Below are 16,047 nucleotides of genomic sequence, written 5' to 3' on the forward strand. Positions count from 1 at the left end.
CACCACGCTTCCTTCTCACACTGCTCTGACACGTGCACATGTGGGGGAAGCCCTGGTCGGTCGTTGGCTGCGTGCTGACAACGTATCACTAACATTGTGTCACATAGTTGAAGTGGGCCGGGAGGTGCGCGAAAATTTGAAACTACCCCAAATGGATGTCCTAAACCTTGCCACTTCCTCATTATAGCACATATTTGCGGCACCATGTTCATACGGTAAAAGTGCACACATCTCTTCATTACCATTTCTGAACCTCGAGGATGTTTACGAACCCTTTAAATGTAGCACCTTAAAAATTGACATTTTTCGTTCACGTGTACAACCAATGCTCTCTGAACACCACAGCCAGACAAGTATAAAATATTTTACTTTGATTTTAAAGTTTATGTCAGCCAGCATCTGCAGGCCAGTCCCACTACAATAGATATTTTCATAACAAGGCAACACAGTTTACTGAGTTTGCTCAATCTGTGTCCTGCATTCAGCCTAAATCACAGAAATTACTGCCAAAACATCTTGATGACAATTCACTCGAGTAGACCACACACTACTGACAGCAAAATGACAGCTGTCGTTAGTACGTTGCGAGTTGCGGAGTTCCTGTGACGTCAGACGTGTTGACATGTCCCTGTGAATCTGCCCCCTTGATACCGAAACCAAAATTGCAGTTTTATGTTAGTGGTGTTAAAAAAACATTCAATGCATTCGTAAGCACATTTGCACTTCTTAGAGTTCTTGACACCCATATTTTTTTTTTCAGAGAAACAACCAGAAAATATTTAAAAACTGATAATTTTCCCCTCACCTATGTGATCTTCCAGAGCTTGGTTTTCATGCCTGAGACGAGCGTGCTCATCCTCAAGCTCCTTTATTTGCGAGGCCATGTTGCCCCTCACGACAGCTGCTGATGCTAGCTCCTCCTCGCGGCACGATAGCTTCTCACTCATGTCGGCAAGAACCATCTTAAGGCTTTTGCATTCCTCCTGATGCTGCTGAACAAGCGAGGAGAGCTGCTTCTGCTGGTGCAGGCTTTCTTGAAGCTTCAATCTCGTTTCCTCGACGGAACTGGTGGAGGCCCGGTATGTGGTCTCGAGCGAGCGCAAGGCTGTTTCTGCGCTCGCGAGGGACGAGTGCAAGCATTCTTTCTCGAGGTTGACCCTCATGACGGCCTGTTGGAAGAAGGACACCTGCTCTTGCAGAGAACATATCCTTTTGCTAGCCTCTCCAAGCCGTGACTCACTGGCCTGCAATTTATGCTTGCACTCGGTGACGAACGAGTCCAGGCTGGCATTGGCGCGCTCAAGAGTTTCTTCTTGCTTCTTAGAATCACGTAGCTTCGCTTCGACCTCCGAAACCTGCTCCTGAAGAGCGCTGCAGAAAGCATTTTTCTCATACAGCTTCGTTTCCAGCATTTTCTTCTCGTTTAGGGATGCGTCAAGCTTCTGCCGAGTCTCTTTGAGGTCCTTCCGTAGTGTAAGGGTCTCATTGTTCGCCTCTTCAAGGCTAGCTTTGAGTTGCTCAGTTTTAGTCTCTTCTTCTTCGCGAGTAGCCTTCAGCACCGCATTTTCACTTTCCAGGTTTTTGTTCGTAGCAGCTTGCTCGGCACATTCTTTTTCCAGCAAAAGTATACGCTCAGCTTGCAGCGCCAAGTGAGCCTCGCGTGTAGCTTTTTCAGACATGCTCTGGTCGAAGCACTCTTGAAGCCTTCTACATTCTGCGGTGACCTTCTCGAGTTGTCCATTTTGTGAAAGGAGGCGGTCGTTAAGCTCCTCACGAGAACGAGCAAGCTCCAACAGCTCGTTCGAAAGTGTGGTGTTTTTTTCACGCAACTTCGAGAGTTCCGACTGAAGTAGCTCCACCTCGGATTTGAGCTTCGTCGAACTCTCAGCAAGAGCCTTCTTTTCTTCCTGCAGTCTGGCAGCCAGGACCTTTGACTCTTCTACCTGGCTCTGCAGCAAAGACTCAAGTTCGGCATGCTGCTTTCTTTCCTCATTTAACTGAGAACTCAAGGCAGAGTGTGCCACTTCAAGTTGTTCCTTTATCTTCAACAGTGCTCTATTTTCTTCAGCAGCCACACTAACCTGACACTCCTTTTCACTGAGGCTGTGCTGAAGCTCGGAGCAGAGCACGTCTAGCTGTTGCTTAGAAGCTTCAAGCTCTTGAACTCTGACTCGAAGGCAGTCAGTCGTGCTCATGACGTCCTCGAGCTCTTTTTGCAGGTCTAGGAGCTTAGTAGACTGGGCCTCCTTCTCATGCTTAGCTTTATTTAACTGCTGTTCCAGCTCTGCGCATTGAGACCGAGTCGTTTCCAATTGGGAGTGCAGCGTGGTAACAACTTGCTGCAATTTTGATTTTTCTTCCTTACTGGCCAGCAGTTGGCATGTCACTTCTGCAAGCTTGGCCTCCAGATTAGCGAGCGTTGCTTCCAGAGCGAGAACCTTCGAGTTCTGTCGAGTGAGGGATTCTTGCTGCTTTTGTTTCTCTGAAATCACTTCGCGCATTCTCTCAGCCTGTGCACTTTTCTCAAACTCCGACAATCGTAAGGCAGTGTTAAGTTCGGTGTTGGACTTGAGCAGCTCTTGGTTTATGGAATCTGAAGCGGTGGCTTTCTCTTCGAGTGCAGTGATCTGCTGGTCCCTGTCGGCGAGCTGCTGACGGAGCGTTTCGGACTGGCTCACCTGAATGGAAAGCCGAGACTCAAGCGTGGCCGCCGTGGTCTTCGACAGCTGTAGCTCGTTCTCCAAACCAGAAATGCGAACGTTGAGTTGCGTGCAGCGGTTCTTAAGCTGAGAAACATCTGCCGTAAGGGTGGCGTTTGTCTCCTCCAGCTGCACTGCCGAGGCCCTCATCGCATTGCCTTCCGTTTGGAGCCTGGCCGTCAACTCTTCCAGTTCATTCTGTAAACAAAAACGTTAAATAACATGGCAGACACGCCAAACTGATGATTTTAAGAAGCAGCAGTTTTGTTTTAAATGGGCGAAGAACTGAAAAACTTGGTTTCAATGTACTATGAGAAAGAACAAGATAGCCAAGAAAGATGGCAGGTGTTTTTGCGCTTTCGCACTGATAGCATGAAGCATGCGATGCTTCAGAAGGCATTAACATTGCTAGTTGGCCATTGTTTTTAGCACTGATGAAACAAATGTTGCCTGCTAGAGACCCACTACTAAACTATTCATTTCGTTAGCGCAAAATTTCAGGGCAGTTTTTTAAAAGTTGCATGGAAATAGTATGTATAATTGGGGACATTAGGCATACATGGCGACTTTGAGGAAGAAAACATATTTGCGCTAACAAAGCAACGTGAACTCGCCTGTAGTCGATCCGACTCCTGGCGCAGCTTGTTGTTAGCGTCCTGCAGCTCAACCATGCGTAGCTCTGTGTAGCAGCTGACGCGGGCGCCAGGTGATGGTGCCAAGACCTTGGGACTGCCTGGTTTCTCCAAGTTTGAGTAGAAGCTGACCATGTCGTCCAGCTCTTTGTTCTTCAAGTCAATCGCAGAACGAAGCTCACCAACCAAGTCTTCAAGAGAAGCAAGCTTGGTGCAGAGGTCAGACTTCTCCGACAAGGCTTTGGACAGGTCCTCTCTCAGGTTGTTGCATTCCTCTTGGACCACAGACATTTTCTCGCACTGGGTTGGCGAGATTTCAGAGTAACTCATAAGTATGAAAATAACCTTGCAGCAATACACTAGAACCACATTGTAACGAAGTTGTATCTTGCACAAAAATAAGTTCGTTATATCTAAAAATTTGCTATAAAGGTACATTCCTAACACTATATCAACTGAAAGGGCTAATTTTCCTTTACTTTGTTATAACCAATATTTTGTTATAGCAAGGTTCGAGTGTACTGGTAAAATGAAGCTTTGGGCTATTTGGTTTTGGATGAATGGAAGCAGAGGATCTTTCTTTTTTCACCTGGGGACAAAAGTAGACGACATGGACAAGCTGTTTATGATTTCGTTCCCGCGTGAAAAAAATCACGCTGTTTGTATTCCGCGATAATTGGTTATATCAAAGTTGGTAGTACAAAAGACTTGAAAAATGATGTGCCAGCCACAATTTAATAGAAAAATTGACATCAAAAGCAGCAAAAGCAGCATCACGGAGTCTTTTAGAAAACAGTTTAATCTAGAAAGTTTAGCATTTCATATCTGTTACTTTACAATGTGCGAATATGTAATCAAAATGTGCACTAGTTTTTGAAGTTGATGAAACTTTCAATAAATTATGCAGTAGGTATGCATGCTCTATTTGAAGTCTGCCTAGTATTACTTCGGCTTAACGTATGTGATAATGGCGAGTTCCTTCACGGAGAACAAGTTTAGTCGGAAGCCATACACTGTTGTTACTGCATTTATATTGGAGGAAAAATAAACTACACTGCGTTTTGTTCTGGCTAAAGACTGTTCATAGTTCATATGCAAGCAATAAAAAAAATTCAATGACAGATAGGAAAAAAAAGAAAAAAACATGCTAAGCATTATCAAGCAAATAGATCAAAAACCTGTTTGTGCAGAAAAGTTTAACAAAATTATTAAAGGGAAAGCATTGTACATCTCAAACTTTGCAACAGCAAATGAGCAAAGCAACATTTACTTCCAGCTAGTAGCCATACCGCAGATACACTCAAACCTCATTAGAGCTAAGTTGCATCTTAAAAAAAAAAAATAAGTTTGTCATATTGGGAAAATTTGTTATGAAGGTTTTTTCCTAACGCAATGTCTATTACAAGAATATTTTTCATTTGCTTCATTATCGCTGATATTTCATTTTATCCGGGCTCGCTATATTGAGGTTTAAGGGTACTGAAATTTTACCATCTCGCTATGGCAGCTAGATATAGATGAAAAATACTCCATTCTCACAGGCGCCTTGTCACCGTGTCAAATAAACATTTTCGTCGAGACGAGTGAACAGTGAATTTTTAGACAAAAGTTAATAGGAATCCGATAGTCCCCAAAATAGAATGAATTTGACATAGAAGAAGCATTTTCAGATGACTGATAAAAAACGGTCTTCCACCATTTATGAAAAACCATGCTGGTATGAATCATGGGTATGATAGAAGAATAAGGTGAAATATAATAACCCTAGCAAACCTGGCATGTGGAACAGGACATTGCATACACAGTGGGATGAGGGGTGTTTCGAAACACTTACCTCGGCCTGTAGTGAGGCATTCTGTCTGATGACTCTGTCGTAATCATCCCTGACCTTTTCGAAGGAATGAACTTGTTCCTGGAGAAGCTTGTTCTGTGCAGACATCCTTGAAGAACAGTATGATTGAACAGTCAGTGGCAGTAGTTAATTTAGTGTTGGGTTACAAATAAACTTAGCCAATAAACACTTGCGTCGGACTAGGCCCACATCCGTTTTTGCAGAAAGCCAGAGGCAGAGATCTCCATATATACTTTAAGCAAACGTTGTCACACATTAGGTTTCTGCAAGCATGCTAGCTTTCAAGGATGCCTACATGGCCTTCAAGGAATGTGCAGTCCTTGCCAATCAAAATGCTATCAAATCAAAACGACAGACATACGCAATAGCATGACACAACAGCCTCCTGTTACCACGAAACTAGCCGCTAAAGCCAAGCTTTCATGTTATGCAAATGTCCGAGTCAAAATCACACCTACATGACACTAATTGAAGGCAGTAGAAACAAAAGCACACGCATCATTTATCTCCAATTGCCACATTCTGATATACTGAGACTTTACAACGCAGTCTGCCACTACTGATGTGCGGCTACAACTTTGCTGTTGCTCTAGTCCCAAGTGGCAGCTAAAACCAATTCACAGCACACTCAGTGATGCGATTGATTCAAACCACTTCAAGGCAGCAAATCAGCCTTTTGGAGCAATTGCCTGATACATATTTCCTAAAACATTTTATAGGTCCCTAAGTGAAAGCGCTTTTGCCGTGTTTAAAGGGCCCTGCAAGACTTTTCAAGTAGCCATGGAATGAATTCACTAAAGGAACTTATTGCCGCACGAATTCTCCACTGCAGAATTTTTTTTATAATCTGTCCAGCATGAGCAGAGTTATAAACATTTGTCGTACGTTGTAATGGATTTTCCTCTCCTCTTGTTAAGCCGAATGCACTGGAATCTAAGCAGGGAGGAATGGCACGGGAAAAAGTGTCGGAACAAAATGTTTTTCGTTTTGGTTATTGTTTCGTTTTATTGCAAAAAGTTCAATTCTGTTTATTTTCCTGAAAAAATAAAGTGTTCTGCACCAGTTCATTATTGTTATTTCACTGTATGCAAAAATTTTATGGTACTTTAATGATAAAAACATTGGATCTGTTGAACAGTTACACTTAAATAAAATATTGAGTAAAAAGAGTGTCTTTTTGTCCCGCAACAATAACCGTCATCATTCTTGAGTTCCTTTCCTACCTCTACCACTGCTTGCATGGCACTTTAAGGTCAAGAACGACATGCTCATTATCAGCGTGACATAGCTTTCTTGATAGAAAAGTGGCCAGCATAGACTTTTCAGGAAAAGAAGCGCAAGCAAGCCGGATGACAATTATTGCTGTGGGACAAAGAGACACTTTTTTTACTCGATCTTTTTACAAGAGTGTAGGTACTTGCACTTTTCTTCAGTGGGACAGAGGTAAAGGACATTATTCGCAGCCGAGGATCACAACCAGCTGTACCACAAATTTGTAAAAATGAGCGCAAACTAGTGCCGTTCTCAATATAATGTTCTGAAAAGGGAACTGGGAATATCTTGAGTGGGCTCGACGATTTGCATCAAAGGAGCGAGCACGATCTCAGATGCAGTCAGTCATCTAGCGCACCTATTGTACGCAAGACCGCTGAAACTAACTTTCATGCAGAAAATGCCGTCTCCACGCTGGCATGTGGCAGAGGCACACGAAGGTCCGCGCGCATTAATACGATCTCTGGTTGCCACTGTTAGTACGTAGAAATCACAAGCACGTTAAAGTGGGTGTACACTTTCTAACTTTTTCTTTTTGGTCAAGGAGAATGGGTGCATGTTAGAATTGGGTAATATGGCACCAGCTAATCACCATTAGCTCGCTTGAATAATGTCATCAGATAAGCATGAAGTTGATGGCCTTGAGCGATTTCTTTAAACATTACTTCTCTCACCCTCCAGCTCGAACAACCACCAAAAATTTAGAGCGGTAATTTGAGTACGTATTTTGAGAACCTCCCATCTTTTTATTTTCTTCTCTGAGAGATTGTAAAACTGCTGCCTGGCACATGCTCAGAGAAAATTAAGAGATGTTTGCCATAGTGTATTGGGATGAAGCAGGTATCACCTCCTTTTGCAGGGTAGCCTAATCAGTGCAGCAATCGCATTACTGTACACTGAATGCGAAATCAAACACAAATAATTGGTGCAAAGGCAGTTACACACAAACCTCGATATAATTAACTCCGATATAAGAAAATATCTATTATAATGAAGTGAATTAAGAATAGGCTTGCATTGGATAGAGTGTTATGAATACACCTTTATAACAAATTTCCGGTTACCACGAAGTTATTTTCATGTCTGACGCAACTTTGTTACAATGAGGTTCGAGTGCAACTGTAAGCCATCTCTTGCAAAGTGGAGCCGTTGTAATTGTCAGGGTAGAAAATCTGCACAAACTTTGCATTCGTTATTGCCTTCAATGGCAAGCTGCACTGTATGAGCACTCACTAAACATAGAAGCACGGAAGCTTGGGCCAGTTTGTAAGGCATTGGGAAACAACTTTGCAGCATCAACAAACAAAGACCGAAAGGAAGAGTGGACAGGACGAGCGCTGATCGTGTCTTTCTTTTCAGTCCTTGTTTGTTGTTTACTAATGAGCAAAGTTGTTTCCTAATGAGCACATAAAACAAAACTCAAAGAGTAAGAAGATGCCTTACTCTTCCACATTTTTGTGTAATGCAGCAAGGGATGTAGCATCACTGGACGACATCTCCTGAAGAGCTTTGAGCCTCTCCTTGAGGCTGGCGATCTCTCGATCTAGAGGTAGGGAAAAAAAAATGTATCAAAAAGAGTCTGTGCATGTCGAAGTAGCAGAGTAGTATTGATTCAGGGCTTCAGAACTTGAACTTTGTGGCCTTTAATGTTCTGTGCATTTATGCACCTTCCACACATTGCAAGAAGACCTGTTATAAAGTTGTGAAGAATATGCAGTAAAAGCATGGTGACTAGCCAGGATGATGTACGCCACAAACAAAAAACAATCCTGGTATTTCAGTTAACTGCTTCAATGAAGTGCTAGGTTATGATGCATTAAGACAACATCAAAATTACATTCGAACAACAAGAGAAACTGGGATTAAAATCTCACTCAGAGAAATACGTTAGCAAACCCAACATTCCTTGCAAACAAGCATTTTGAACACACAATTGAAGTAAATAAAAAGCATAAGCCATACCATAGGATTGTGGTTCAGTAAACCTCACAGCTGAGCGAGTTGGTTCATGCTTCAAAGTAAACTGGTGTGCGCAAATAAAGACAAGGACACAGATAAGACAGGACAGAGACATGTGCAAACGGCACACAAGTTCAACATGTACTGGGGTCGGTAACGCCGTACCAAACAGCCCTAAAACTTCTGAGGGCACAAGTCCACACATACACCAGTGGTACTTGCAGAAGTTCTGGGGCTGTTCGGTACGGCGTTACCGACCCAAGGACATGCTAAACGTGTGTGTAGTTTGCACTTGTCCCTGTCCCGTCTTATCAGTGTTCTTGTCTTTATCTGCCCACACCAATTTATTTTGACATACCATAGGAAATTGAATACTGCTTTCAAGACACTTCACAGGCGTCACAGAATGAAGTTTCGGATGCGCTCCATCCTGTGACAAAGAATTTACGGAGGAAACAGTAGCACAATGTTATACAGGATATGACAACAAAACACCAGGAGACAAAAACAAAGCTTAAAGGAACACTAAAATAAACTATTAAGTCGACGTTGATTGTTGAAATGGTGGTCCAGAAACATTGTAGTGTTAATTTCGTGCCGAGGAATGGACTATTTTGAAATAAAATCACGTTTTAGTGGTCCGCATTAAGTTAGCGCACTTCAAATTACCCGCCCCAAGAAGCGGACCGACCGGTTCGTCTCACGTCACTATTGTCGTGCACAACGTTGTCCGGCTTTACTGCGCTAGTAGCAGCAGACCGAAAGCACTCACGTCACTATTGCCGTGCACAACGTTGTCCGGCTTTACTGCGCTAGTAGCAGCAGATCGAAAGCAGTAGAAGCCACAGCAGCAACAACGGTCGTTAATCGAATTTCCCTCCATTGGCTCGGAGATTGTAGACACTTTTGTTTCAACTGCGCCCTGCTAGATGGCCCCACCCGTCCCGTGTAACCACGTGAACATTGAATTTTTGAACCACTCGCGCAATTCGCCATAGTAACGTCTGACGGTTCTTTTTTTTATATGAATCAAACAGAAATGAACAAGCAGCATTTTATTGCATCTCTTGATGCATGAAAAGTTCTTTGTTTAGTGCAGTTAGATCGATTACTAGTGATTAATTTTTGCCAGTCCGCCTGATGTCATTGGGACCATTTTAAAAATTCCCTACCGAGGCGCTTGTGTTCTTGTGCATTTACCTTAATTTCTCGGTAAGTAGGGCACTGTTGTTGATAATATTGTCGTTTTAGGTGTTGTCATACATTGATCTTTCACTCTGAAGTAAATTGTAATTTGACTTTCGTGTCCCTTTAATATATAGTACTCAATACAGAAAAAAAATGCAGTTAAAACTTGATCTAACAAGCTCCAAATTTAGGAAGTTCACAATATAATGAAAAAAATTTCAGTTACGCAGCAAATATGCATATTTTGCAGTGCTATCAAATCAAACTAACAAACTAGCTAGACCCCAAAACCTGAACTAACGAAGCTTCCAGAAACAGCCCTGTAAAAAAGCGGCCATTGCCTTCAGATTTTGCAGAGACTGGTGTTTCTTTCAGTGTGCACTCTAATGTTATCGTATGAAAATGTTTAGGCAACCTAATCACGGTTCCTAGCTTTAGCTGGATGAGGCTGGGTGCTGCAGCCATGCATAGAACGAGAAGGGACTCTCCAGTCTACAGCCCTTCTGCATACCAGATGGTACAACTGGCGATTGGTGGTTGGTTTAAAAATATCAAGGCAGTAGGTTGTTTATACGTGAGCCCCAATTGAAGTCTTAAATGTTTCCAGGTTACAATGCAGAGGCCATATGAAAGATTGGTTGCATTGCTCAATGGCTCGCGGCATCGCAGAAAACATTGAGAACAAAAAAGAAAAGAAGCGGTATGCTAAAAAATTAATAACTTGAGGTGTAAAAAGGTCAAAGAAGGTCGAGAGTGGTCGCATAATAGCTGGAAGATGCTTTCTAAAGCCACAGGTTAAGCATTTCACACTGTCGTGAGGGACCTTTTTGAAGACATGAAAACTTCCGTTGTGGCTGAAAGATGAACCGAAGAAATGCTTTTGCTGAATCAGCCAAGTATTGAACACTGTACACTAACAGGAAAATTTTTTACCATACCTTTCCGCTTGACAACTTCTTTGAGCCTAGAGCCCTCGTGGCGCAGCTCGGAGTTTTCTTCTTCCTCGTCGTTGATGTGCTCCCACAGCTTGCGTATCTCCTTCACCTGTTGGGCAGGCTGCACAGGGATATCCAAGAACAACTGAACACTTAACACATCTGCAGTGTTTTTTTTTTTTCCATCCCAAAGCAATGCTGTGTTATTGTGAAAGATATGCAATGGACGATTTGCAAAAATCTGCAAGGCGGTCTTTTCTGCAAGGTTGTTTTTTTAACTAAGAACTCTCGTTCACAGACTGCTTTTCTCGCTGGTTGTGCTTTTATGGCTCATAATTATAGCGAAGGCACGCCAGTACCACAAACCGACTTTTTTCTCCACTAACTACTATGAGGCTGTCCCGCCTCGTACGAACCGTCAGCCATTGCGTAGTGGACGAAGCACCTGTCGTTCCTGTCAGTGAGCGAGAAAAGTGAGAAAAAAAAAACAAAACAACCTTGCAAGAAAGCCGCCTTGCAGATTCTCGCAAATGGTCCATTGTGACAGACATTGCCTTTCTCAACCACCAGATTCCTCAACATATACACGGTACACAAGCGTACACGGTTGCTTTTGCCTCAATCAAAATCGGGAAAACTGTAAGCAGGAATAAAGTGCACAACTTTGCGATGAATTCCACTGTAGAAGAAACAAAGAGTGATGCCTTTATATATCTTCACTTTTTTTTAGTGCGCACAGAAGACAAGGACAAGATAAAGACACATGAAAACTCTTGTGTGTGTCTCATTTTTTAGGGGCGAAGCTCCTTATGGCGTGGCTTGTGCATCCCTCGTAGTACGTAACCACCAGTGGCACATACCCGAAATAGCGGTCCTTACAATGTCTGCTGGATGGGGGCACTTGTATATGATGAATACATGATGAAAAGATGTGAGATGGCTGTGCTTGGAGTTTTCATTAGACATATGAACGGACGAACAGACTGACACACGCACAGACGGACAGACAGAGGGATGGCCGCAAAAAGAGATGGACGGACAGACAGACGAATAAACACACGGACGGATGCACCAAGGATCACACAGATAGGCGCACGCAAGAACAAATGAACAGACAGACTGACGAACGCTGCGCCCCACCAATCATCATTCACTCCGTGGATATGCCGTGATTTTTTGTCCTTGTCTTCTGTGTACGATAAAAAGAAAGCGAAAATATGAATACATACCAACTCAGCCAAATATCAGTTTCATTGAAGCCTTTCTGCCTACTTCAAGTATAATTGTAACAGGCAATGTTATGAAGGCATTCAGGATCAAGAATTGTATATTTAAAAAGGACATTGTAGGCTGTGCTGTGAATTCAACAGTATTAGGAAGCATTCTACCCGTAGTGTTTTGAAGTTGTCTCTGAGTCTGAAAAAATTTCTCTACATTTTTGGATAAAAAAAGGGTATTCAAAAATCAAGAGTGCCACTCCTAATCTTGTGTATAGCTTTGAGGAATATTTAAGACATTCGGCCAAACACATGAAAAAAAAATGTTGGAAGTCTGTGGACCACTTGCCAAGACTTTTCTTCCATACCAGCGCTTGTATGCATTGTTAGTGGAAAAAACTGGAAGGCATCCTGGGTATGCACTTGTACACACTGAAACCATCAACCATGCAGTCCACACATTTACAGCTCAATGAGAGAGAAACATATCTGCAACCAGCAACTGTAGTGGAACTACTCATACTTACCAACAGAACATAACAGTGCATTGCGTACAAGCACAAGAAAGCTTAGAGCGCCTTAATGACACACTTACAGACAAGCCACAGTTTTAACGTGTAAAGTTATCCAGGGGGGGAGACCAAGACTGAGCTACAGCTTGACAGCTTTAATATTGTTGCTTCACAGGTATAGTGTGTGATGGAATGGACAAAACTTTATTTAAAACCTGCAGATTAGCGGCCGGCCCTAGGCCACCCGGGTGGTCGCGGTATGGTTTAGCCTTTTCGCCGCTTCTCAAGTCTGCTGGATGGCCTAAACTTGGTCTTCAAACTCTGAGCTAGCCAGAGCGTCGAGCCAAGGTGTCTCAAAGAGATCCGGGTTTCGGTGATCGAAAAGCCGTGTAGTGTGTGGGCATTTCCAAAGAATGTGTTCTATGTCTGCGTATTCGTGTTTCCTTAGGACACAGCCAGCGTCGGGGAACTGCCTGGGGTATAATATGTGGTTGAGATGCACTGGGTTTTGAAATGTTCTCATTTGTAAGCGTCTCCAGTCTACTTCTGTGACCTATCTCCACATCTACAATCCCACACTAGTTTGTGATACTATAATAGTCCTCTTACTCAAGGCTCACACGATTAAGCCATGCAGATTCAAGCACACATATACCAAGCTTTAGAAGTAGGAACGAATGATCTGGTGCACAATGGCTTGCAGGAACGTGGGCAATTCATTACCTTAAAAGTTTATTTAAGTGTGCCTATCTAAAATTGAACATGCTTTTGAAGACTGCTATTACACACCCACAAACAAATAAATGAATCAATGAAGTCGCTTTTTCATTCCATCGTACAAATGGAAGTCAGGGTGTACTAACGTACGTCTGCACACTTCAAATGAATGTACTAACATACTTCAGCGCAAAGGTGTTCGCAGCTCATAATAAGCCTGCATTGTTGCGATTAAACTATATTCCTAAGCCACAGTGAAAGCTAGTAGTACTGGAATTTGTGTTTGCAAGCCTTTGTCAAACACCGAGTACATGCCAGTGAAATATTTTGCATAATTTTACAGTGAATAAAATATATTGATAAATTTCTTACGGTAAGCGGTAAAATCTGGAAAAAAAATTGAACTTGTTAGTATGCACTTAGATCAAAGCACACCCGTGTTTTTGCATTCTGTCCCATTAGAATTCAGCTTCATAAAGTGGAATAATAATAATTAAAAAAAGCATTTGCTTAGTCTGGCTTCAGACTGAAAAAGAGCCAAGGCATGTGATAACTGTGGACATTTGGTAGCCACAACCATAATGTGTTTGCAAGGCATACTGTAAGAGCGACACAGATATAAGACAATTTGGGCTTCTTTAGCATGCCTTTAAATCTTTGTACAAGGCAGGTCAAAAGTTCTTGGGCGACTATACCCCGCGTTCCCACGGCAGCGTTGCCTGGGGACTTTTGACCCCGCCCCCCCCCCACCGATGTACAAGATTCTTTTTAATGTGACAACATTAAAGAGCCTGACTTGCAAAAGTTTGAGATAAATGCAAAAATAAAAATAAAATGTTCTCGGTTCGAGTGGCAATCAAAGCCAGGACCACTGTGTAGCAAGCAGATGTTCCGCCACGGAGCCATGCCCGTGCTTGAAATTTCTTCAGGAAAAGCTGCACAAATGTTATGCGGTGCAAAGAGTGTCGTTAACTCGAGTAAGATATACGGCAAAAGTGTAGAATCGCACCAGGCTTCGAAACATGTGAACTGTGCTGCGAGTAGTTGGTCTAAGAGCACTCACCAGCTCAAAAGCAACTCTGAAATGAAATTTGTTTTGTACACAGATGTCAGCACTTACACACTACAAAAAGGAGGGATCTTGGGGTTCACTCTAGGTGTGCAGATCTCAATAGAACACGAAAGTGTTAGGCATTCCGCGTACATAAAGTAGTGCTCCTTGAAACTTGCCAACGGACACCTAAAGATGCGGTGAACGCTTTGTCTTCTCTGTAGTGTAGCAAGGCCCCCTTTTTGCCTCATCACGCCCCTAATCCAAACAACGGGTAGCGACTACCACCTTCCTCAGTACTTAGTGTGAGGCTTTCAGAACCATCTAATATTGTGCGCATTGCATCTTTCTCCCTTCCTTCTTTCACTTCTAGATAGAGAGCTGCACTAACTAGCCCAAAGTGCCAGTATACCCTGCAATGAAGAGCGCGTGCAGCAACACCAGGGTAGGGTGTGGGTGTTTAAGTTTGAACATACTTAAGGTTGTTTTATTTTTGCATTGTAAGTGTGACCGCCACGACCCGTGGTCAGGTCAAACTCACCACCTCATGCTCGGCAGCGGCAGTGTATTGCTGTAACACCAATGCAACTTTTCCAATGCAAAACCAAACAGGTAGGCTTTAAAGGGGCCCTCTAACACTTTTCACGACTTCAAAGTTTTACATGTTTTTCTAGCTGGTTGCGTACACTGACAGCTTAAGAGACAAATGCCGCAAGAACGGCAGCGATAGGGGCACGCTGCGCAAAGTTATTCAGCGTAGAGAGATCAAAATACAAATAAATGGATGCTTACCCTCACCTCTATTTTTGCTGGCACCCCTTACCACGTTTCCCTCGCCCTCTGATGTCCGGAGGCTGCCCAATGAAATTAACTGAAAGCCCTGCCATACAGGAAGCTCGCATGACATATTGCCTGTTACGTCCAGCGTATTAAGGATGCTGTTGCGATGGTAACAAGCAATGTGGTACTTGAAGAGGGAACGACACGTGCGGAACGAGCCAGCTCGTGAACGCTTTTATAATGTTTTGTAGCTTTACTTATCTTTCGTTTTGCAGTGACGTTTGTATATCAACGCTCTTACATTTTTTCTTTTGGTTTCGTCAAACAACGCACCCGGAGCGTCTCCAGCGCGTTTTCTCCAGCACACGGTGTTTGGCGCATTTTTAGACCAGCTTTGCAGTTTTCAAGCTGGAAAAGTCGGAGAGCTTTATTCTCTCTCGCTTTGAGTGAAAAATTATGCTAATGAAAAAAGAAATCCAACAGTAATCCTTGTTTTAATGCAATACTGTGATCACATTTAACGTTACGTTTATCCAATCATATGGCGGCAACCTTCCAGTGTCATTCCCGCTCACAGTAGTTCTGGCGAGCACCACTACGAGTTATGAAGTCGGCACCGATGCTTTCAAGCGTTAGAGGGCCCCTTTAAAAAAACACTAAAGAAAAAAATGATTTTTTGCGTATTAGTAATGTACAATATGACAATTCCAAAAACACTATTCTTACTGTGCGACAAAGCTTGGTAAGCGAGAAGACTTGCGGGAAAAAAAAATGCAGGTGGCGCTGCCAGCTTGAGATTGCCACACTGAACACCGTGACGTATAAGATTTCGATGACGTCTACTGAGTCCTACGTAGCTTACAATTGATAAAAATGAAGCACATTGTCACCCGTGGGCGCCACAGACCTTAGCATACGAAGTTTCTGAAAATCTCACCACGCCAGTGCTGCGCAAATACGAAATATACATTTTGAAATTGGTGACGTCACGTGCGGCAATTTCGGCGCAAGAGCTAGAGATTGAACTTCAACATTGATTTTTTCTCGCCAATAAGGAACTTATGATATTGAAACTTATAGTATTAGAGTTCTCATAATGTAGTTTATGCAGTTTGCCAAGCCATTGTTGCTCTTTAGTGCCCATTTAAAGTGGTGCAATGCTTCTCTTTAATGGCCTTTCAGCATAAACAACCTAGTTAGAACAGTTTTTTTTAACACAAGGAGTGCCAATAT

General features: G+C 42.8%; 1 protein-coding gene across 3 annotated transcripts in view; it reads right to left on the reverse strand.

Moving 5' to 3' along the window:
* LOC119172314 (uncharacterized) overlaps positions 1-16,047 on the reverse strand; it is a 63,178-nt gene that overhangs the window by 32,145 nt on the left and 14,986 nt on the right. For 2 of the 3 annotated variants that reach the window (XR_012894951.1, XM_075893581.1), the window contains exons 6-11: positions 13,356-13,370; positions 10,541-10,658; positions 7,899-7,998; positions 5,166-5,271; positions 3,314-3,631; positions 806-2,897 (exon numbers count right to left, since the gene is read on the reverse strand). Coding sequence is in view for 2 of the 3 variants with exons in the window: in XM_075893581.1 (XP_075749696.1) it covers positions 806-2,897; positions 3,314-3,631; positions 5,166-5,271; positions 7,899-7,998; positions 10,541-10,658; positions 13,356-13,370 (2,749 nt within the window). In the remaining variant the exon portion in view is untranslated. The remainder of the gene's footprint in view (positions 1-805; positions 2,898-3,313; positions 3,632-5,165; positions 5,272-7,898; positions 7,999-10,540; positions 10,659-13,355; positions 13,371-16,047) is intronic. The other variant, XM_037423369.2, reaches the window with a different exon arrangement.

Source organism: Rhipicephalus microplus, chromosome 4, assembly GCF_043290135.1.
Source record: "Rhipicephalus microplus isolate Deutch F79 chromosome 4, USDA_Rmic, whole genome shotgun sequence".
Classification (NCBI taxonomy): Eukaryota; Metazoa; Arthropoda; class Arachnida; order Ixodida; family Ixodidae; genus Rhipicephalus; species Rhipicephalus microplus.